Source organism: Brassica napus, chromosome C1 (genome assembly GCF_020379485.1).
Source record: "Brassica napus cultivar Da-Ae chromosome C1, Da-Ae, whole genome shotgun sequence".
Classification (NCBI taxonomy): Eukaryota; Viridiplantae; Streptophyta; class Magnoliopsida; order Brassicales; family Brassicaceae; genus Brassica; species Brassica napus.
In genome coordinates, this window is record NC_063444.1 from 5,093,621 (window position 1) to 5,115,219 (window position 21,599).

Below are 21,599 nucleotides of genomic sequence, written 5' to 3' on the forward strand. Positions count from 1 at the left end.
ATGGGTTGAACAAATAAGGAAAAATGAATACGAAACTGAAAGAAGTTACCATTCATTCTGCTTGCAGATGCTTTAAAAAAAGTGTGCAGCCTTAGGGAGCGAACATCAATGATTAGACATAAGTCATAACAGATCAATGAACCATTCGTTCTCATACTAATTATTGCATTACAAACAGAAATCTCTCCTTAACGATGATAATAGATCCAACTCGTTCTAGTCCAAATAGTTTTAGACAAACACAACATAAAACATTTAACATATCATGACAGAATTAGTAAATAGCCTTAGAAATTATAAACGAGTAGATCCGCAGTTCTGTCTATTGTTCTTTTTCTTCAGCTTAATAGCGTTAATGATAGGTATTGTAAAAGAGCAGATCCCTATCAATCTTTTCTTCTTCTTCAGTTCAATCTGCTGTTGCTGCAACTTCAATATACATATGTCCTGGCTTGCCATCCCTGGTTTTCCTTATTACCGCGCTGTGATCACCCGCCCATTCTGAAGATTCACCATTATACTTGTAACTTACGTAGAAGATTGCATTATGGGCTTTCAGCTTCTCATGGCCTTCTTCTGTGTCTTCTTTAGTTACTACAACCACCTTCTCAATCTCCAAGGGTGGGGGAGCAGTCAACACCTACAAAAGAAAAAGGTTCAAGTTATTTTCTTTCTTTTTTTTGGCAGAGAATCTCTCTCAAGGACTTACGTTATTTGTTTTTGAGTAGAACGCAATTTCGGTGAATAGATACAGCCAATCATTCTCCTGCAACTCTGATTCTTGCACCTGTGATGAGATCAACAGAACAGAATGTATGTTACCTGCCTAGTTAACATGTCAGACAAGTTGCCTTCTCAAGCTAAAAAGAAAAAAAAAGAAGTTGCAGTTTCAAACAGTGGATATGATCTTACCACATAATAATTTTTCTTGCCACGAGACAATTCTTCATCAGACGACCATTTGGGTATTCCATCTTTGTAGAAATCATCTACTGCCTTATCGTCCCAATGATCATCCGCAGCATTTTCACCTATAAAAGAGTTCTCTATAAACAGTTAGTTCTCTTAAATTAAACCAGAACTCCAAGCGATATATATAAAGACTTAGACAATATCCATCACAGACCACGAATGTTGGTGATATAATCTTACATTTGATTCTGCAGGCTAAGGTAGTCCACATAACAGGACGGTCTGGAGAAGAATCTTCGTTTAACAAGGTCTGAAAAGAGAAGACCGAGTCAGAGACAGGATCCTTGGCGTCCAAAGTTACATAGACGTAGTCGTATGCAGTAGAGATAACACTATACTTTTCCCAGCGCACAAACTTGAAGTTTGTTCCCTGTCAAAAGCAAAAAAACAACTCATAAGAAAAAGGGAATCAAGGTTACACTCAACACATCAAGTAGGAAAATACATTTAAACAACACTTAACCATTTTTAAAACTCAAAATCATGCAATCCACCATTTTAAAAGAATGCGACATTATAATTTATTCACCTCATCATGTTCAATATATCAGCTGACAACGAAAAAACAAACTCATATAGGTAAAACAAATGGTAGTAGGAAAACTCATGTTAGTATAATATCTTCAATCTTTTAACATATGAATTTAACTAAAATCTTAATGCCAATGTTTTACACAGCATAATAATGTATATGAAAATCCTAAATAAAGAAAAACTTAAAGACTGTTCTCCCCCCCCGCATTGTATAACATTGATCGACAGAGGTGAAAGTTTATTTACCCAACAACAATAATATTTTGCAGAGCAATGGAAAAAAAAAAGACATGAAAACGATACCTTCTGAAAATTGTGGCAGTGGAGTCCAAGTCTACCATAAAGGGCGATGTCATAGTCATCGCCCCAAGTAGACTTAACTAGTCTAGACGGATAACAAGAGTTATTCACATCAAAACCCTACAAAAAAACACGAAGAAAAGTATCAACCTTCTTTCTTTTATTTTACACGAAGAGATCATCCACTGAAACGACCTGGTAATCAAAATCTGATATAACAAGCAGCAACATCATGATTACGAATTCGAAGAGAGATTACATCGGCCAACCCTTCTTTATTGAAATCGGGAACGTTTGGAACAACATCCAAACCGAAGAACTTTAGCTTAGCCTTCCGCCTTCTTTTCTCCCTTCGCAATAACTCAAAATCCTCCATAACCTCCTCCAACCAACTCTTCCCCAGATCTCACAAAAAATTTCTGGATATATGAGAGAGAGAGAGAACTAACTTTAGGTGACAAGGTACGGGTTAATACGACGTCGTTTTGTAGGTCTACAGAAAACAGAATACCGAAACAAAATTGTAAAAGCCCATAAATCTAGGGGTCTAAGTCCACAGAGTGGTGGCCCATTTGCGACCCATTTGTTGTTCTTTATCATATTGCCGTAGTAGTAGTCGGTCGATCTGAAAAATTAGGGTGAAAATGGGGGATTCGTCGCCAGAATATGATCCAGAGTATGCCCGAATCGCAGCGGAGGTTCTCCGAATTTTCTTTAATCATCTTCTTTAGGCCTGCCTGTAGCTTCCTTTCATCGCAAGTGCTTGGTTCTATAATACATTCCTTGGTTTTTGTAGGTGCGGGCGGAATTGAAGGAGCTCGGAGAAGATGAACAAAATTCATTCTCCGATGATGATGATCCCGCTGATCGTGGGTGGTCCACATACGTTACAGATGCCAAAGTACGTACCATCTTGACTTGTCTTCCTTTCTTCATCTCTTCTCACAACACTTAACTTGTGTGTATTTATATAATCCGTTTGTCTATTTTCTTTCTGTGGGTGCTGCTGATATAGTTGTGTTTGTGCGTATAGGCTTTTTTTGCAGGTAGGAGGATAAAACCTAAAGCATGGCGCTTTTATTATGACAGGGGCCTCTGCGCTAGACTTGCACTCTACTGTTACAATCTTCAGAAGGTTTTTTTTGTTTCCCTATTTTAAATACGCATGCCTTCTCAACTTATCACCGCTTTCCCGTTTCTTTCTCAGGGCACAGTTTACGATTTTTGGTTTATCAGTCAGCTACATGAGCAGACTCACCGTTCCTTCACCAAGTCTTTCATAACATTTGAGGCGGTGAATCCAGCCCACCATTCTTCTCCAATCACTTTCGAGACTTGCGTTAAGCATATAGATGATCAAGTTACACACGTCCCCAATTTGTGGTGGGAGACTCACATTTGCAGGGTGGAAGGTATACAATCTTTCTAATTAATAGCTTATTGAATGGGGTTCCTCTGCCATTATCATAAAGTTTTTCTGTGTGTGTGGTTAAAAGGTAGCGAAGAGGCTGATTATGAGTGGGACGATGGAGCCGTAAATGATTGTTACAAAGGTGAAATGCCCAAATGGCTGTCTGATGAAGATCAGCAACGATGCTATGTGGTAACACTCTTCTGTCTAGTAGCAAAATCATATAATTATAATGCACAAAATCATTCATGTTTCCATTGTTTGTTTTTCATTGGGTGTGTGGATCCATATATAGGTTAAACAATCAGAGCTTCATGACCAGAAAAACGGTTGGCTGACTCTCTTAACCGAGTTTGCCTTCTTCACGAAATGGAATGGACCTCTCAGTCCGGGAGAGATTGAGGATTGCCGACCTTTGATTACTCAAGAAGTGGTTGTGGAAACTCTTGATGAAGAAGCTGAGAAAGAGCAGTCGAGTGATAAAGTGATCAATGCGGCCAATGCAATCTTCTACATATCTTTTGAGTGCGTGGAGGATCCAACGAAAGGTCGTTACAGGGCGGTTGTACGGAAGACGATGGATGGGAAACCTGGGCACATGCGCCTCGAGGTTACGTGTTCGAAAGTCTGAGATCAAAATTTCACTATCTTGTCGGAATATTCTCGACAATATTAATTAGCTAAGCATGCTTCTTTATATGTTGTCTCCATGAAATGTTGTAACAACTCTTTTTAGGATGTTTAATCTATAAATTAGCCGATAAAGAACAAACAATTATCCAGAAGAAAAAAAAATTGGTTTATTAAACCGATTCGCCAACAATGTTGGGCCTGTTGTGTAGTTTTAATCATCATTGGGCTCTGAAGATACGGGTTGGGTTTTAGCCCGGTCAATAAAGTGAGATAGATCCCCGGTTGGATGTTCTTTTCCTCTAGCGCGTCGAGTAAGAAGGAGAATCAGAAGCAGAGAATCGTCGTCGTGTAAGAAACTCTCTCTCTCTAGATCTTCTAGTGTCTCTAAGGATTATAAGAATTCTAGATCTTTTCGTGTGCATTTAGTCGGAAAAGAAAAAGAAAAATTATCTTGAAAATCGAGACCCTCGTTTGCTTGAGCGTATTTACTGTCTTCTTTTTCTTCAGCGTAGCCTAAGGCTGTGGATTGTTCCTATTTGTTAAACTATGCATCAATCTTAGGAAATTAGGGTTTTATGAGGCTTGAATTGTTGTATCTGTGATTGTTACTCCATCTGTGAGTGGAGTGTCAAAATTAAACTACGGCTGTCTAGGTTACGATATATTGATCTCGTTTCTTTTTTGCCGCACGATCTAGTTTTTTTTTTCGTAAATGCATTACCATCTATTTTGCTTGTTGAGCTACATGACTGCCTCCTCTGTAACTGTGATCATCACTATATTAGCTTAAAGAGCTTAACATTCAGTTCAGTATGTTGCTCTATATAAAGTTACTTTTAGATTGGCTTGAATTTGAACGTTGAGTTATTCACTTTACAACAACTGATTCAATCTCATCAGTAAAGAGATGCTTTTAGATTGGCTTGAATTTGCTACATGTAGCTTGTCATTGTATCTGCAAGCATTTTCTGGGAGTCATTAGTTCTCTCTCTGTTGTTCTTATATATCTCTTACCTTTATACGATGCACTGCAGGAAATCTATAACCATGGCTGATTTTCATTTGGTCCCAGAGTTAACACGGGTACGTCCAAGAGAGAATCATTGATAGAGTAAACTGAGCCTGAAATCAGGTCTAAACTTCTTATCTTCTTTATGCAGCACCGCCACACTGTACCAGCCATATCCGATGATTTCTACAACTATATGAAGTTGATAAATAAAACTGACCCGGAAATCATGTCTAAACTTTTGCCTATTTTACGCACAATACCAGACTCCGGCATCCAACTCGTTAATACCAAGTTCACAAATTATGCAATTTGGATTAAAAAACAGGTACTTTTTTATATATAATTGTTTTTCGATGGTTAATCAGAGTTGTTTTGCACACTAATAGTGAGTTTCGATTGCAGAGTCGGAGGGAAAAGATAACTTTGGACAAACAGTACGCTGTTTTGCAATATGATGAAGAACATGGTAAATTGTCTCTTAAAAACTTTTTCTTCACAGTCACACATTGGATGCATATACATATACGTGCATATCTTTGCAGACGCATCTTTTCTTTTTTGACTCTTTCGCATATCTCTGCAGAAATAGTTTGGGCTGTCATAGCAGCGAAGTTGTTGAGTATTGTAAAACATAGACCGGAGAGCATCTTAACTGATTACTCAGCCCAATATATGCTTGATTTCGCTCCTCGCCCGAAAAAGGCGCAGATAAAACATCAGCGTACTTGTTGCAAACCTCTTAGTGTACTGGATGGGCTGAAGTATGGATTGAAAAATAACTTACCCAGAGAACAAGATTGGAAATATGCAGGATGTAGGGATATTTGCAAACCAACGGGCCTTTCACTCTTCCGCATGGTAGGAGACTTGAGACCAACAAAAAGACTGAGCGCTGCTTTGTCCGCATTGAGAATGATACCTGTTGCGGCTCAGTTGCATGTATTTGAGCCAGATATTGACATCGTTGGAAATGTAAGTGTTGCTCTTTGTTAAATTTAAATTGTCTTATAGGTATATATCGTGTTCTATGTATAAGGTATAATTTAATTTTCTTATTCTCCTCTTTCATAGGAAATTTATCGTGGACCAAAGTATTTTGAGTCTAAGTACGTGGGACTTAGAGATGTGATGATTTATGCTACTGACATAGTGGATGAGGAGCTGGTTGCGGTGGTAAACTTCCCTTACAAAAGATTGAAAGAATTGCGTGTCTTGCTAGATGTGATGCTAGTCCAGACACCAAGAGAGGATGAAACTAATGATCCCTTCGAAGAACTGGAAAATCCCACTTGTTTGCTTACAAAATTCTGCATCTTACTATGACCATAACATCCACACTACTCCCCATATGGTGTTTTCATACAGTTCTCTGTGATATTGTCGACGACGTGTTCTACTGCTTATTTTTCTAAACTAGTTTTTGTAATGGATTTTCTTGTATTTCCTAAATTTGAGAACCTTGAAGTTTGCATGTTATTCTGGAACTTTTCTAAGGGTTTTTTGTGTTAATATTCATAACATAATTCTGATGTATCAGTTTGATCATACATTATTGTCGAGATTTTTCCAGTTGAAAGTCTGATTCTGAAACTTGATCTCCGATTCCTCCGTTTCTCGAGATCAGACTTTCGAACACGTAACCTCGAGGCGCATGTGCCCAGGTTTCCCATCCATCGTCTTCCGTACAACCGCCCTATAACGACCTATTGTTGGATCCTCCACGCACTCAAAAGTTATGTAGAAGACTGCATTGGCCGCATTGAGCTTATCACTCGGCTCTTTCTCACCTTCTTCATCAAGAGTTTCCACAACCACATGTTGAGTAATCAAAGGTCGGCAATCCTCGATCTCTCCCGGACTGAGCGGTCCATTCCATTTCGTGAAGAAGGCAAACTCAGTTAAGAGAGTCAGCCAACCGTTTTTCTCGTCACGAAGCTCTGATTGTTTAACCTATGGATCCACACACCCAATAGTCAACAATGGAACACATGAATGATTTTGTGCATATATGAATTGACTACTATGATAGTGGATGGGGATCTGGTTGAAGTGATAAAATTGACTTTAGAAAATGTGGAAAGATTGTCTAATTAAGCCCTGTTCGTTTGCTCACCCAGGTGGTCCATCTGGGTAAAGATGCAAATCGATGTTCGTTTTGTGCATTATAATACTACATCCAGATAGATCACCGAGCTGAATTTTAAAAAACTCATCTCAAATTGTCATCCAAATGAAGGTGAGTCTTGATGGTGCATCTGGATGCAGATGCATCTAGTTCAGTTCAAAATAATTAATGACAAAAATGACTTTTTAAAATCAAAATATTATTTTCAAACCGTAAATTATATTTTCTTGCATATACATTTTTCCGCTATAACTAAAAAATACATTTTCTCGCAAAAACTGAAAAACACACATTCCCTCTAAAACCGCAAGATGCGTTTTTCCGCAAAAAAACGCAAAATGCACATTTCCATAAAAACACATTTTTCAGTCAAACCAGTAAAATCGCACTTTTCGATCAAAACCGAAAAACGCATTTTCCCGTCAAAACCTAAAAAACGCATTTTCCCGCCAAACCCCCCAAAAACGCATTTCCCCCGCCAAAACCCAAAAAATGCATATTCCCGCCAAAACACCAAAAAGTATTTTCCGGCCAAAACCGCAAAAATCATTTTCTCGCCAAAATCGGAAAAATGCAATTTTCCCGCCAAAACCAGAAAAACGCAATTTTCCCTCCAAAACCGGAAACACAATTTTTCCGCCAAAACCGGAGAACAGAATTTCCCACCAAAACCGGAAAACATAATTTTTTCGCCAAAACCGGAAAACGCAATTTTCCTGCCAAAACCGAAAAACAGAATTTTCCCGCCAAAACTTAAAAACACAATTTTCCTGCCAAAACCGGAAAACAAATTTTCCCCCCAAAGTCGGAAAACAGATTTTTCCCGCCAAAACTGGAAAAAAAACATTTTTCCGCCAAAACCGGAAAAATGTATTTTCCCGCCAAAACCAGAAAAACACAATTTTCCCGCCAAAACTGGAAAACACAATTTTCCCGCCAAAACCGAAAACACAATTTTCCCGCCAAAACCGAAAACAGAATTTTCCCGCCAAAACCGAAAAAACGCATTTTCTCGCCAAAACTAGAAAAACACAATTTTCCCGCCAAAACCGAAAAACACAATTTTTCCGCCAAAATCGGAAAACGAAATTTTTCCGCCAAAATCGGAAATCAGAATTTTTCCGCCAAAACCAGAAAATGGAATTTTCCCGCCAAAGCTGGAAAAAAGCATTTTCCCGTCAAAACCAGAAAAACACAATTTCCAGCCAAAACTGGAAAACGCAATTTTCCCACCAAAATCGCGAAAAAGCTTTTCCCGCCAAAATCACGAAAAAAAACTTTCCCGTCAAAATCGTGAAAAAAAACTTTTCTCGTCGAAACACTTTTCCCGCCAAAACCGCAAAAATACACTTTTCCCGTCCAAACCGCAAAACGTATTTTTATGCCAAACCCATAAAAACGTATTTTCCGCCGAAACCACGAAAATATACTTTTTCGCCAAAAACACATTTTTTTCTCAAAAACCGCAAAAATATTTTTCGCCAAAACGGTAAAAATGTTATTTTTCCGTCGAAACGCAAAAAATTATATTTTAGTTATTTTATTAACAAGTCCACCTGGATGCAGATGAAAGTTAAAAAATGAAAAGCAAACGAACATAGTTGCATTCAGATGATTCATCTGGATGCATGGACGAAATAAAGAAACGAACAACACCCAGATGGAACATCTAGATAAGACATCTAGATGGACCATCTGGATGCATCTTCCAAATGTACAAACGAACAGGGCCTTACATGTTATACCAGTTTAAACACCAAGAGAAGATGACATTTATGATCCCTAAGAAGAATAGGAAAATCCCACTTGTTTGCTTACAAAGTTTTGTGTCTTACTACCACTAGCGTAACACCTGCATTACTCCCCATATCGTATGGTGTTTTCATACAATGCTCTTTGATATTGTGGGCGTTGTTCTACTCCTTATTTTTCTAACTAGGTTTTCTTGTAACTCAGCTATCTTTTAGGGGTTTGTTTTTGTGTTAAGGTAATTAAATTCGATGATAGTGAAAACACAAACTTCCAAGGTCCGTTTAAATCATCAACTACAAACAATTTGGAATGAAAAAATGTTTAGTTAAATGCCTACATATGGAATGTGAAAGACGCAATGAAGTGGTTTCGTAAATTCATGAGGAATCAAACTAAACAGGAACTGTGCTCTGAAATCATCAAGTAAGGCCTTAGTGCAACTTTTCCTATTGAACAACGCAAATTTCACAACATAATTCTGATGTATTAGTTCGATTATATCATACATTAATAATACTTATTAATATCCTAGAGATTTTTCCAAGTTGAAAGTCTTGTGAATTTTAACAAGATACTGAAATTTTACCTCCGATTCCTCCGTTTCATTTGGGATCAGACTTTCGAACACGTAACCTCGAGGCGCATGTGCCCAGGTTTCCCATCCATCGTCTTCCGTACAACCGCCCTATAACGACCTATTGTTGGATCCTCCACGCACTCAAAGTTATGTAGAAGACTGCATTGGCCGCATTGAGCTTATCACTCGGCTCTTTCTCACCTTCTTCATCAAGAGTTTCCACAACCACATGTTGAGTAATCAAAGGTCGGCAATCCTCGATCTCTCCCGGACTGAGCGGTCCATTCCATTTCGTGAAGAAGGCAAACTCAGTTAAGAGAGTCAGCCAACCGTTTTTCTCGTCACGAAGCTCTGATTGTGTTGGTTTTTTCCTCCATTACCCCAAAACACAAAAATCATGGTCCATATTAAGAACCCAAAAGAAGAGCACAATGAGGAAGAATTATCTAGAATTATGGAGAAGAAGAGAGAAAGTTATGGAGTAGAATAATTAATGTTAGATATTTTGAAATAAGATAATAATTTAGAGAAATCTAGAACATGTTAGAGTTTGCTTCTCCACTTGTATAAATAGGGGTGCTTAGCACCATTTGTAATCATCTAAGTAGAGAGAAAACAAAGAGAGAAAATATTTGTAAGAGAGAGTTTCCAAAAACAAAATCTTTGTAGTAAACCCTTTCCAAAATTATAAAGAGTCTTCTTCTTAAATCTCTTAGTTGTCTAAATCTCATTTTCATCTCATCGATATTGGGTAATTTTTCCCAAAAAGTGGTATCAGAGCTAGGCTCAAACATAACATCAAGACCCGTGAGATTCAAGATGGAGGCTACCGTTACCGTTGAAGGTGACATGTTCAAACTCACGACGGACAACTACTCTTATTGGAAACCGATGATGGAAGATCACCTTTATTGTAAGGATTTGCATGAACCCATCATCATGAAGGAGAAGCCGGAAGGAAAGGATGACAAAACATGGGAAATACTAAACCGGAAGGCGGTTGCTGTAATCCGTAAGTACATTGACCGATCTCTCTTTGAACATGTTTCTACCTACACAAATGCTTTTGAATTATGGGCAAAACTTGAATCCATGATTCAAAAGAAAACACCTCGAAACAAAGCTCTTCTTGTTCGACGGTTGGTAAAGTTGGAGTACAAGGATGGCCAGAGCATGATGGAGCACTTGAACAATTTCAAGGGGATCGTAAATCAGCTAAACAAAGTTGATATGAAGGTTGAAGACGAAATGCAAGCCCTTTTACTCCTTAGTTCACTACCGGAAAGTTGGGACACACTAGTTGTCACTCTAAGCAATTCAGCACCGGAGGGAAAGCTTACCATGGACACCGTCACTGATAGCCTTCTAAACGAAGAAGTTCGCAGGAAGGAGCCAGGTTCGAGTTCTTATTCAGAAGCTAACATTGTTGATAGACGAGGTAGAGAAGAGACTCGTGGCCAAAACAGAAGCAGAGGACGAGACCAATCTCGAGGAAGATCTAAGTCACGTCTGAGAGTTACTTGCTATTACTGTGGCAAACCGGGTCACATGAAGTCGGAATGTCGGTTTCTCAAGAAAGACAAACAAGCCGGTAATATCAAACCAGACCGGTTCAATCCTACAAAGAAGCATGAAGACAAGACTACCACCATTGTGGAAGACCAGAGCGAAGAATTATATCTCGTTGGAGAATGTAATCTTAGCTCTGATGATAGCTCATGGATCGTTGATTCTGGTGCTTCTTTTCACGTCACCCCTCATGGAAGCTTCTTCACAACCTATCAAAGTGGTGACTTTGGTAATGTTCAAATGGGAAATCAAGGAAGAAGCAAGATTATTGGAAAGGGGGATGTTATTCTTACATCAAACACTGGATGTAAGATAGTTCTCAAGGATGTGAGACATGTTCCCGACATGCGACTCAATCTCATATCAACCGGAAAGCTCGATGATGTCGGCTTGGACAGTCATTTTGGTGGTGGCAAATGGAAGTTAACCAAAAGAAGTTTGATCATGGCTCGAGGAAGAAAAGAAGGCTCATTATACGTGACTCAAGCCAAGCTTTGCAAGGAAGAATTAAATGTCGCAAGTGATGACATCGATATATGGCACCGAAGACTCGGGCATATGAGTGAGAAAGGTTTAAATATGCTTTCTCGCAAGAAACTTCTTCCTGATATGAAAGGTATTTCTCTCTCACCATGTCATGATTGCTTAGCCGGAAAACAACATAGGGTCGCTTTCCGAAGATCGTTTATGCCTATGAGAAGAAATCATATTCTTGATCTTGTGCATACTGACGTATGCTCCATGTCTAAGAAATCCAATGGAGGGGCATCATATTTCGTCACCTTTATTGATGACCATTCAAGGAAGGTATGGGTATACCTTTTGAAGTCAAAAGGTCAAGTTATTGATGCTTTCAAGGAATTTGTAGCCCAAGCAGAGCGAAGTACGGGTCAAAAACTCAAGTGCGTTCGATCTGATAATGGTGGAGAGTATCGAGGTCCCTTTGAAGCATTTTGCAAAGCTCATGGAATTAGAATGGAGAAGACACCACCAAAGACGCCACAACTGAACGGGCTAGCCGAAAGAATGAATCGAACGATCACAGAAAGAGTTCGGTGCATGCTCTCTCACGCTAAACTACCCAAACCATTTTGGGGAGAAGCCATAAAGACTGCAGTGGACGTCATAAATCTTACACCATCAGTTCCTTTGGAAGGCGATGTCCCGGAGGAAGTTTGGTCGGGTAAGAAGGTCTCTTACAACCATTTGAAGGTGTTTGGTTGCAGAGCGTTTGTCCATATACCTAAGGATGAACGAGCCAAGCTAGACTCTAAGACTAAAGAGTGCATTTATCTTGGATCACCAAAAGACGAATTCGGCTATCGGCTTTGGGATCCGGTTAACAGAATAGTTATCCGGAGCAGAGATGTTGTTTTCTTCGAAGATCAAACAATAGAAGACATCAACAAATCAAAGAAACCAAAGCTAAGGGTTGTAAGGAATGAAGATTCTCATAAGCCTCAAGATCATGAACAAGTGATTGGAGATGATGGCGAAGGGGATCCAATCATGGATCCGAATGGTGATGAAGGTGAAGAAGAAGTTCAAGTAGAGGCAGAGGAAGAACATGAGCCAAGAAGGTCTGGAAGAGAGACAAGACCATCTGTAAGATATTATCGAGATGAGTACGTTAATCTTACAGATGAGGGGGAGCCTCAAAGCTATGAGGAGGCCATAGGAGACACTCATAGAGATGAGTGGGTTGAAGCTATGCATGATGAAATGCAATCCTTGCATGATAATCACACTTATGAGCTGATGAAGCTACCAAAAGGAAAGAGAGCCTTGAAGAACAAGTGGGTGTACAGGTTGAAGTATGAAGATAGAAGCTCAAATCCAAGATACAAAGCTCGATTGGTTGTGAAAGGATTCAACCAAAAGAAAGGCATAGATTTTGAAGAAATATTCTCTCCAGTGGTGAAGATGTCGTCTATCCGAGTGGTTCTTGGTCTAGCAGCGGTTCTAGACTTGGAGATTGAACAACTCGATGTCAAGACGACCTTTCTACATGGTGAACTCGAGGAGGAGATCTATATGGAGCAACCTGAAGGATTCAAGGTTCCAGGAAAAGAAGACTTGGTGTGCCGACTAAAGAAAAGTCTTTATGGCCTCAAGCAAGCCCCAAGACAATGGTACAAGAAGTTTGACTCCTTCATGGTGGATCACAACTTCAAGAAAACCAAGAACGATCATTGCGTTTTTATAAAGAGGTACGAAAGCGGCGACTTTCTCATATTATTACTATATGTTGACGATATGTTGATTGTGGGCCAAGATTGCAACAAAATAGCCGCATTGAAGAAAGACTTAGGAGAGTCCTTTGCGATGAAAGATCTGGGGCAAGCGAGACAGATTCTTGGAATGAAGATCACTCGGGATAGGCCAAAGAAGCTTTTATGGTTGTCCCAAGAACGATATGTTGAAAGGGTGTTGGAGAGATTCAACATGCACAAAGCAAAGCCGGTGAGCACTCCACTTGGTGGACATTTCAAGCTAAGTTCGAAGCAAAGTCCAACAAGTGAGAAGGAGAAAGAGGAAATGAAGACTACCCCATATGCATCAGCAGTGGGCAGTCTCATGTATGCTATGGTGTGCACCAGACCCGATATTGCCTATGCTGTAGGAGTTGTTAGTCGCTTTCTAGCGAATCTAGGAAAGGAGCATTGGAAAGCAGTTAAGTGGATCCTACGCTATTTACGAGGCACAACGAAGAAGTGTCTATGTTTTGGCAATGAAAAACTAGAGCTGAACGGTTACACCGATGCAGATTGGGCTGGTGATAAAGATTCAAGGAAATCGACATCAGGATTTGTGACTACCTTTGCAGGGGGAGCTGTTTCCTGGCAATCGAAATTACAAAAGTGTGTTTCCTTATCCACCACGGAAGCAGAGTACATCGCAGCAACGGAAGCGTGCAAGGAGATGCTATGGATGAAGAACTTCTTGCTTGAGCTGGGAGTAAAGCAAGACAAGTACAACATGCTATGTGACAACCAAAGTGCTATTCACTTAGCAAAGAATCCAACGTTTCACTCTCGCTCAAAGCACATTGATATCCGACATCACTGGATCCGAGAAGTTCTGGAAGAGAAGCTCATACATCTCACAAAGGTACACACCGACGAAAACTGGTCAGACTTTATGACCAAGGTATTACCGATCAAGAAGTTTGAAGATTGCTGCAAAGGCATCGGAATGACAATGGTTTCGGGCTAAGTCGGAAAGGGGGAGATTTGTTGGTTTTTTCCTCCATTACCCCAAAACACAAAAATCATGGTCCATATTAAAAGCCCAAAAGAAGAGCACAATGAGGAAGAATTATCTAGAATTATGGAGAAGAAGAGAGAAAGTTATGGAGTAGAATAATTAATGTTAGATATTTTGAAATAAGATAATAATTTAGAGAAATCTAGAACATGTTAGAGTTTGCTTCTTCACTTGTATAAATAGGGGTGCTTAGCACCATTTGTAATCATCTAAGTAGAGAGAAAACAAAGAGAGAAAATATTTGTAAGAGAGAGTTTCCAAAAACAAAATCTTTGTAGTAAACCCTTTCCAAAATTATAAAGAGTCTTCTTCTTAAATCTCTTAGTTGTCTAAATCCCATTTTCATCTCATCGATATTGGGTAATTTTTCCCAACAGATTGTTTAACCTATGGATCCACACACCCAATAGTCAACAATGGAACACATGAATGATTTTGTGCATATATGAATTGACTACTAAACGCAAAGCAAAAGAGTTTACCACATAGCATAGTTGCTGATTTTCATCAGACAGCCATTTAGGCATTTCACCTTTGTAATAATCATTTACTGCTCCATCGTTCCACTCATAATCAGCCTCATCACTACCTTCCACCCTGCAAATGTGAGTCTCCCACCACAAATTGGGGACGTGTGTAACTTGATCATCTATATGCTTAACGCAAGTCTCGAAAGTGAGGGGAGAAGTAGGGTCGGATGGATTAACGGCGTCAAATGTTATGAAAGACTTGGTGAAGGAAAGGCGATTCTGCTCATGTATCTGAATGATAACCTGAAAATCGTAAGCTGTGCCATTCTGAAGATTGTAACAGTAAAGTGCCAGTCTAGCGCAGAGGCCTCTGTCATAATGAACGCGCCATGCTTTAGGTTTTATTCTTCTACCTGCAAAGAAAGCCTAATAGTGAATTATAAAAACAAAAGTCAGGTACGTGAGAGGAGAAATGAACAAAACTCAAGATGTTACGTACGTTGGCATCTGTAACGTATGTGGACCACCCTCCATCAGCCGGATCATAGGAGGAGGAGAACGTTTGTTTATCTTCTCCGTTCTCCTTCAATAGCGCTCGGATCTACATAACCAAAGGAATATATTATAGAACCAAGCACTATAAAGAAATGATTTATAAGAAAATTCGGAGAACCTCCGTTGCGAATCGCGCATAATCAGGATCATATTCTGGCGAAGAGTCCCCCATATCACCAAACTGTATTATCTCTTCAAGCCCTAATTTTTCAGATCCCACTATAAGCTGACCGAAGGAAGAAAACAACTGGTTTGAGCGTTTGCGTGGGGACTAAAACGGTCTAAGTTTTTAATTTTTTTTTTGTTCTCCTTTTCATATATTTTAAATGACGTCGTATTGACGTAGCTAAAGCATAGAACGAAAGTATTTATTAATTTTCTCTGAAATGAGATTTGAGATAATTAGGGCAAGCTTGGCAAGAGAGTTGGAGGAGGTTATGGAGGATTTTGAGTTATTGCGAAGGGAAAAAAGAAGGCGGAAGGCTAAGCTTAAGTTCTTCTGTTTGGATGTTCCAAACGTTCCCGATTTCAATAAAGAAGGGTTGGCCGATGTAATCTCTCTTCGAATTCGTAATCATGATGTTGCTGCTTGTTATATCAGATTTTGATTACCAGGTCGTTTCAGTGGATGATCTCTTCGTGTAAAATAAAAGAAAGAAGGTTGATACTTTTCTTCGTGTTTTTTTGTAGGGTTTTGATGTGAATAACTCTTGTTATCCGTCTAGACTAGTTAAGTCTACTTGGGGCGATGACTATGACATCGCCCTTTATGGTAAACTTGGACTCCACTGCCACAATTTTCAGAAGGTATCGTTTTCATGTCTTTTTTTTTTTCCATTGCTCTGCAAAATATTATTGTTGTTGGGTAAATAAACTTTCACCTCTGTCGATCAATGTTATACAATGGGGGGGGGGGGGGGGGGGGGGGGGGGGAGAACAGTCTTTAAGTTTTTCTTTATTTAGGATTTTCATATACATTATTATGCTGTGTAAAACATTGGCATTAAGATTTTAGTTAAATTCATATGTAAAAAGATTGAAGATATTATACTAACATGAGTTTTCCTAATACCATTTGTTTTATATGAATTTGTTTTCCTGTTGTCAGCTAATATATTGAACATGATGAGGTGAAAAAATTATAAACCGTGTGTCGCGTTCTTTTAAAATGGATTGCATGATTTTGAGTTTTTAAAAATGGTTAAGTCACTACAAGAAAAAAGACTTTTATTAGCGGACGAAAAACGCTATCTAACGATACGATAGCGGTTTATGAAGCGTTGTATCATCGCCCGTCATAGTAGGTCAGACACATTAGATAGCGGTTTTTTGCACTGCTATCTTATTGTTATATATTATAGCGCTTCTGTGTATGCAATTAAATATTTTTTATAGCGTTTCTTTTTCGTTATTATTATCTTATTAAATAATAAAAAAAATTTTAAAAAATATATATTGAAATAGCAATTTATAAATTAAAATTGATTTATAAATTAAAATTGATTTATAATTAAAATTAATTTATTAATTAAAATTGTATTACAAAAACGAAACCCAATATTAAAAAGACCCTAAACCCAGATTAAAAAATAAACCTAAATCTAATCTTCTCAGCCGCATGTGTTGTCTTCTCCCATCCACCTTGCCGTATCCTCTTCTTCCTTGTGTGTCTTTGTCGTCTCTCTTTCTCCACCTCTCTTCTTCTTCTTGCTCGGCTTCACCTCCACCACCACCGCTAGATTCCTTTGCCATCTTAAGAATCAAATGAAAGTCTCAGAACAGAACACGTGATTCACTAATCAAATCCGAGGATACATCTTAAAAGAACAATCCAAACTTCACCTGTGTAATCCTGACATTGGCTTTCCAAAAAAAAAGGAATCATTGGATAAACATATCTGAAAACCCTAAAATCAATACCAGAAATTAAGAAAACACAGATGCTGAGAGAGAGAGTCACAACAATCGAACCTGCTTCAGGAGTTTTAAAACGTCACCGGACAAGAGGATGAGCACTGCGATGTTGCGAGGGCTTTGCTTTGACAAAACTTCATCACCACCTCGAACTCTTCACGCCTCCACTCTCCGCCGCCGTTTCAGAAATCACCCTCGCTACTAAGCACCACCATGCTCCCTCCGAGTTCGAGACCGGTGACGACAGCGACGAACTCAGACCGGTGCCATCGTCTCTTCTTCCATGGTGGTCCAACAACCAGTTGCTTTGCCCTCATTGGATTAATTGTCGATGTTGTTGCTGAAGAAAGCAAAATAAAAAGTCGTATAGGAGAAGATAAGGGAAGATAAGTGAGAAAGAGAAAGACTAAATTGTGGCCTTTGGATTACGTTGCATCAATGGCTAAGAACCGTGATCTTTGAGAAAAAAAATTAACCAATGACAGAGAAGGTTGGAGATAGACAAAAGAAAAATCTCAGCCCTTAGATTAGAATCAATCAATGGTCATAAAAAGAAGCAATAAAATTGTTTTTAGATTTCTTTTTAATTGTTTTATAAATTGCCTAAATGTAAAGATTATATATTGTAATTTAACATATGAAATATAAATTTTGATTAGATTTTTCTGGTTATATGATTTTCAAAAACTGCATAATGGGGTTTTTATAATTAGTTTGTGTAAAGTGTTTTATGTTATGATTTTAGGGTTAAACATTTTGAAAGTACAAGGGTTATAGTTACTATATAAGGATTTGTGATTAAGATTTACATTTAAAATTTGTTAGATTAATAAAATTTTAGATTTGAAATTTATATGTATTGGATGCATGGTTTATATATGTTTCATGTTAGGATTTAGGGTATAGAGTTTGATTGAGGAATTAAGGTTTGTGTGTTTGGAAGTTATATATTAAACTTAAGAAGAATAAATTTGAGTTAAAATTCAAGATTTGAAGTTATAGTATGAGAATATAAGATTTTTAAGGTTTATACTTGGAGTTTAGGGTTTAAAAACTTGTTTAGGGTTTAGATTAGATAAACCAAACATAGCGTTTTAATTATTTTGCTATTAGACATCCGCTATCATAACGTTTCCAAATATACTATTCTGTCATAGCGTTTCAAAATATACAAACGCTATCTAAAACAAACGGGTATGTCAACCATAGCAGAAAGACAAAAAACGCTATCCTCTACTGCTATCAAAACCAATATTTCTTGTAGTGAGTGTTGTTTAAATGTATTTTCCTACTTGATGTTTTGAGTGTAACCTTGATTCCCTTTTACTTATGAGTTGTTTTTTTGCTTTTGACAGGGAACAAACTTCAAGTTTGTGCGCTGGGAAAAGTTTAGTGTTATCTCCACTGCATACGACTACGTCTATGTAACTTTGGACGCCAAGGATCCTGTCTCTGATTCGGTCTTCTCTTTTCAAACCTTGTTAAACGAAGATTCTTCTTCAGACTGTCCCGTTATGTGGAGTACCTTAGCTTGCAGAATCAAATGTAAGACCGATGGATGTTTTTGTAGTGTTTATATATATATATATATCGATGGGAGTTCTGGTTTATAGAGAACTCTTTTAAAGGTGACGATCGTGTGGATGATCATTGGGACGATACGGCAGTAGATGATTTCTACAAAGGTGCAATGCCCAAATGGTTGTCTGATGAAGAATTGGCACGTGACAATAAAAAGTATTATGTGGTAAGAATAAGATCATGTCCACTGTTTGAGTTAGCTTGAGGAAGGCAACTTGTCTGACATGTTAACTAAGCAGGTAATGACTGGCTACATCTATTCACCGAAATTGCGTTCTTCTCAAAAACAAATAACGTAAGTCCTTGTCCTTGAGAGAGATTCTCTGCCAAAAAAAAAAAGAAAAAAAAGAAAAGAAGTTGAACTTTTTTCTTTTGTAGGTGTTGACTGCTCCCCCGCCCTTGGAGATCGAGAATGTGGTTGTAGTAACTAAAGAAGACACAGATGAAGGCCATGAGAAGCTGAAAGCCCAAAATTCAATCTACTACGTAATTTACAAGTATAATGGTGAATCTTCAGAGTGGGCACGTGATCACAAAGCGATAATAAGGAAAACCATGGATGGGAAGCCAGGACACATGTATCTTGAAGTTGTAGCAGAAGATTGAACTGAAAGAGAAAAGACAGATAGGGATCTGCTCTTTTATAATACCTATCATTAACGCTATTACTAACTTTATCATGTTACATATATGCATTGTGTTGTGTTTGGCTTGTGTTTGACTAAAACTATTTGAACTAGAACGAGCAGGATCTATCATTATTATCGTCAAGAAGAGATTTATGTTTTCAATGCATAGTTAGTATGAGAACGAATTGCATTGGTTGTCAATACATTGTAGTATCCATGTCATCTTGGTCTAAGAATTTAAGTTCTACTATGTCAACAAGCTGCGGTGGGCTAGTCGATCACGCAAAGTGGTCGGATACTGGACTATCAAAAAAATGTCAACAAGCTGGAATCAAGGTCAGTCAATATCTCATTTGCTTCTATCCCTTAGAGTTTCTCTTCATATATTGTTTAGTTTCTAGTCTTCTTTGTTTTGAAGATGCCTAAATTACTTATCATCAGATTGCCACCAGTTGTGTATTACTAAACTACCTTCTTATCATTGTTCAGAAAGTATTGTGAACCACGTGATGATTTAGGGATTTCACACAATGAAGAGGTGAATAGAAGGCTCTATAGCGTTCAGGATCTCAACTCACCCTTATGCATGATGCTGTTTTGGTGTAAACTTTTGTTTATTTTTATCTTGCTTGGTTTCAGTTCTTGCCATGTGAGTGTTGAGTTTCCTCTGGATTCATGTTGAATCTATTTTAGTATGTTGTGTTTAATTCTTTTGAAATCTGAGATGACATTACACTTGTTTCTTTTTGTCGACTTGATTTTCCCATCCTAAAAAATTTGTGTTTATGTTAGAAAATACATGGTTTTATATTTCATGAAAGCTGTCACTGTATCACCAACAGATATTTGATTTCCAAGACTTAAAAGGATTTTAAGAAGAGGAATTTGGCGACATGACGATAACAAACCATAAAATTAAGTATATAAGCATAGTATTCAGTAGGTTATGATATTTACATATTAATTGATTTTGCCCTTCTTCAGTTTCACATCTTCTTTTTAATTAATTCTATAAGTTTAAAATTACTTATTCGAATTTCTTAAATACCTATTAAAACATAGATTTTTGTATATAATATGTTCTGAATTTGTTAAAACTACCATATACTTATAAAATTGAATACACATAGTTATAATAAGATTTTGTTCTATTCTATTTATTAAACCTTGACCCTCAAACTTTTTGGAGATTTTTACATACATAGACCACTAAATATTGAAAAAAAAAACTACTAAAGTTTTTAAAAAATGTTTTGAAGACCCCAAAATCTCAGTTCCTACCTTGGGTATGTGGACCACCCTCGATCAGCCGGATCATCATAGGAGGAGACAGTTTGTTCATCTTCTGGTTGCTCCTCTCACCTACATAATCAAAAAATATATTATAGAACCAAGCACTAGTGATATATGAAAGGAAGCGACGGCCTTAAGAAGATGATTAAGAAAATTCGGAGAACCTCCGCTGCGATTCGGGCATACTCAGGATCATAATCTGGTGACGCGTCCCTCATATCACCAAATTATCTTATCTTTTCAGATCCCTCGAGAAGCAGACCGAAGGAAGAACACAACTGTTTTGAGCGGGTGCGTGGGCTGAAAACGTTCTAAGTTTATTTTGTTTTGTACTCTTTTTCATATATTTAAAATGACTTCGTAACGACGTGGCTAAAGCATCGAATCTAACCTTTTTTTTTTTAATGAAATGAGATTTGAGAGAATTAGGGCAAGCTTGGTCAGAGTTGGAGGAGGTTATGGAGAATTTTGAGTCATTGCGAAGGGAAAAAAGAAGGCGGAAGGCTCTGCTAAAGTTGTTCGGTTTGGATGTTGTTCCAAACCATCCCGATTTCAATAAAGAAGGGTTGGCCATTGTAATCTCTCTTCGAATTCTTTATCATGTTGTTGCTTGTATATATATGTATATCGATTTTGATTACTAGGTTCGTTTTTGGATTTTCCAGTGGATGATTTGATGATCTTTTCTATACTTTTTTCTTCGTGTTTTTGTAGGGTTTTGATGTGGATAACTGTAGCTATCCGTCTAGACTAATTAAGTCTACTTGGGGACGCTCTTTATGGTAGACTTGGACTCTACTGCCACAATTTTCAGAAGGAATCATTCTTTAAAATGGTGGATTGCATGATTTTAAGTTTTAAAAATGGTTAGGGTTTGTTTAAATGTATTTTCAACTTGATGTGTTGAGTGTTGCCTTCATTCCTTATTCTATTGTTTTTTTGCTTTGAGACAGGGAAGAAACTTCGAGTTTGTGCGCTGGGAAAAGTATGATGTTATCTCTACTG

At 38.0% G+C, this 21,599-nt stretch overlaps 4 protein-coding genes and 1 long non-coding RNA gene across 10 annotated transcripts; 2 read left to right on the plus strand and 3 right to left on the minus strand.

Annotated features, from left to right (window-relative positions):
* Positions 1-126: 126 nt before the first annotated feature.
* LOC106418210 (UPF0725 protein At5g63820) lies at positions 127-2,255 on the minus strand. Of its 2 annotated transcripts, none has more exons than XM_013858870.3 (6): positions 2,066-2,255; positions 1,810-1,926; positions 1,153-1,342; positions 913-1,031; positions 710-787; positions 127-640 (listed from the first exon to the last, which is right to left on the minus strand). In XM_013858870.3, the coding sequence occupies exons 1-6, from the start codon at positions 2,180-2,182 to the stop codon at positions 410-412; spliced, it is 852 nt and encodes a 283-aa protein (XP_013714324.2). In that variant the 5' UTR covers positions 2,183-2,255; the 3' UTR covers positions 127-409. The 2 variants fall into 2 exon arrangements, with proteins under 2 accessions (XP_013714324.2, XP_013714325.2); XM_013858871.3 differs by having other exon boundaries at positions 2,002-2,211.
* Positions 2,256-2,286: 31 nt separating this feature from the next.
* BNAC01G08520D (UPF0725 protein At4g29550) lies at positions 2,287-6,395 on the plus strand. Of its 4 annotated transcripts, XM_048745341.1 has the most exons (11): positions 2,287-2,504; positions 2,603-2,707; positions 2,840-2,941; positions 3,014-3,218; positions 3,303-3,409; positions 3,513-4,198; positions 4,885-4,933; positions 5,011-5,187; positions 5,265-5,328; positions 5,446-5,834; positions 5,934-6,395. In XM_048745341.1, the coding sequence occupies exons 1-6, from the start codon at positions 2,451-2,453 to the stop codon at positions 3,846-3,848; spliced, it is 909 nt and encodes a 302-aa protein (XP_048601298.1). In that variant the 5' UTR covers positions 2,287-2,450; the 3' UTR covers positions 3,849-4,198; positions 4,885-4,933; positions 5,011-5,187; positions 5,265-5,328; positions 5,446-5,834; positions 5,934-6,395. The 4 variants fall into 4 exon arrangements, with proteins under 4 accessions (XP_048601298.1, XP_013714320.1, XP_013714321.1 ...); XM_013858866.3 differs by lacking the exons at positions 2,287-2,504; positions 2,603-2,707; positions 2,840-2,941; positions 3,014-3,218; positions 3,303-3,409 and having other exon boundaries at positions 4,097-4,198; XM_013858867.3 differs by lacking the exons at positions 2,287-2,504; positions 2,603-2,707; positions 2,840-2,941; ... (1 more) ...; positions 3,303-3,409; positions 3,513-4,198 and adding an exon at positions 4,240-4,331.
* An 8,060-nt stretch (positions 6,396-14,455) lies between these two features.
* Positions 14,456-15,400, minus strand: LOC111201640 (UPF0725 protein At4g29550-like). Its single transcript, XM_048745343.1, has 3 exons — positions 15,296-15,400; positions 15,122-15,223; positions 14,456-15,048 (listed from the first exon to the last, which is right to left on the minus strand). Exons 1-3 carry the CDS (start codon positions 15,347-15,349, stop codon positions 14,563-14,565), a joined length of 642 nt encoding a protein of 213 aa, XP_048601300.1. The 5' UTR covers positions 15,350-15,400; the 3' UTR covers positions 14,456-14,562.
* Positions 15,401-15,563: 163 nt separating this feature from the next.
* LOC106417651 (UPF0725 protein At5g63820-like) lies at positions 15,564-19,811 on the plus strand. Its single transcript, XM_048745344.1, has 5 exons — positions 15,564-15,728; positions 15,868-15,984; positions 18,447-18,636; positions 18,720-18,967; positions 19,051-19,811. The coding sequence occupies exons 1-4, from the start codon at positions 15,564-15,566 to the stop codon at positions 18,875-18,877; spliced, it is 630 nt and encodes a 209-aa protein (XP_048601301.1). The 3' UTR covers positions 18,878-18,967; positions 19,051-19,811.
* Positions 16,677-18,387, minus strand: LOC125580607. Of its 2 annotated transcripts, none has more exons than XR_007318342.1 (2): positions 17,149-18,387; positions 16,677-16,929 (listed from the first exon to the last, which is right to left on the minus strand). It is a non-coding gene; the product is annotated as an uncharacterized LOC125580607 (long non-coding RNA). The 2 variants fall into 2 exon arrangements; XR_007318343.1 differs by having other exon boundaries at positions 16,677-17,039.
* Positions 19,812-21,599: the final 1,788 nt, after the last annotated feature.

Excerpts from the sequence above, each read along its gene's own strand:
- LOC106418210 (XM_013858870.3), bottom strand. The coding sequence starts at position 2,182 with ATGGAGGATTTTGAGTTATTGCGAAGGGAGAAAAGAAGGCGGAAGGCT. Across the intron at positions 1,032-1,152 it reads CTTAGCCTGCAGAATCAAAT|GTGAAAATGCTGCGGATGAT; the intron begins GTAAGATTATAT and ends ACTCTTTTATAG. Across the intron at positions 641-709 it reads TCTACTCAAAAACAAATAAC|GTGTTGACTGCTCCCCCACC; the intron begins GTAAGTCCTTGA and ends TTTCTTTTGTAG.
- BNAC01G08520D (XM_013858866.3), top strand. The coding sequence starts at position 4,137 with ATGTTCTTTTCCTCTAGCGCGTCGAGTAAGAAGGAGAATCAGAAGCAG. Across the intron at positions 5,188-5,264 it reads CAATTTGGATTAAAAAACAG|AGTCGGAGGGAAAAGATAAC; the intron begins GTACTTTTTTAT and ends TTTCGATTGCAG. Across the intron at positions 5,835-5,933 it reads ATATTGACATCGTTGGAAAT|GAAATTTATCGTGGACCAAA; the intron begins GTAAGTGTTGCT and ends CCTCTTTCATAG.
- LOC111201640 (XM_048745343.1), bottom strand. The coding sequence starts at position 15,349 with ATGGGGGACTCTTCGCCAGAATATGATCCTGATTATGCGCGATTCGCA. Across the intron at positions 15,224-15,295 it reads ATGCGCGATTCGCAACGGAG|ATCCGAGCGCTATTGAAGGA; the intron begins GTTCTCCGAATT and ends TTGGTTATGTAG. Across the intron at positions 15,049-15,121 it reads CATACGTTACAGATGCCAAC|GCTTTCTTTGCAGGTAGAAG; the intron begins GTACGTAACATC and ends ATTCACTATTAG.
- LOC106417651 (XM_048745344.1), top strand. The coding sequence starts at position 15,564 with ATGAGATTTGAGATAATTAGGGCAAGCTTGGCAAGAGAGTTGGAGGAG. Across the intron at positions 15,985-18,446 it reads ACTGCCACAATTTTCAGAAG|GGAACAAACTTCAAGTTTGT; the intron begins GTATCGTTTTCA and ends TGCTTTTGACAG. Across the intron at positions 18,637-18,719 it reads CTTAGCTTGCAGAATCAAAT|GTGACGATCGTGTGGATGAT; the intron begins GTAAGACCGATG and ends ACTCTTTTAAAG.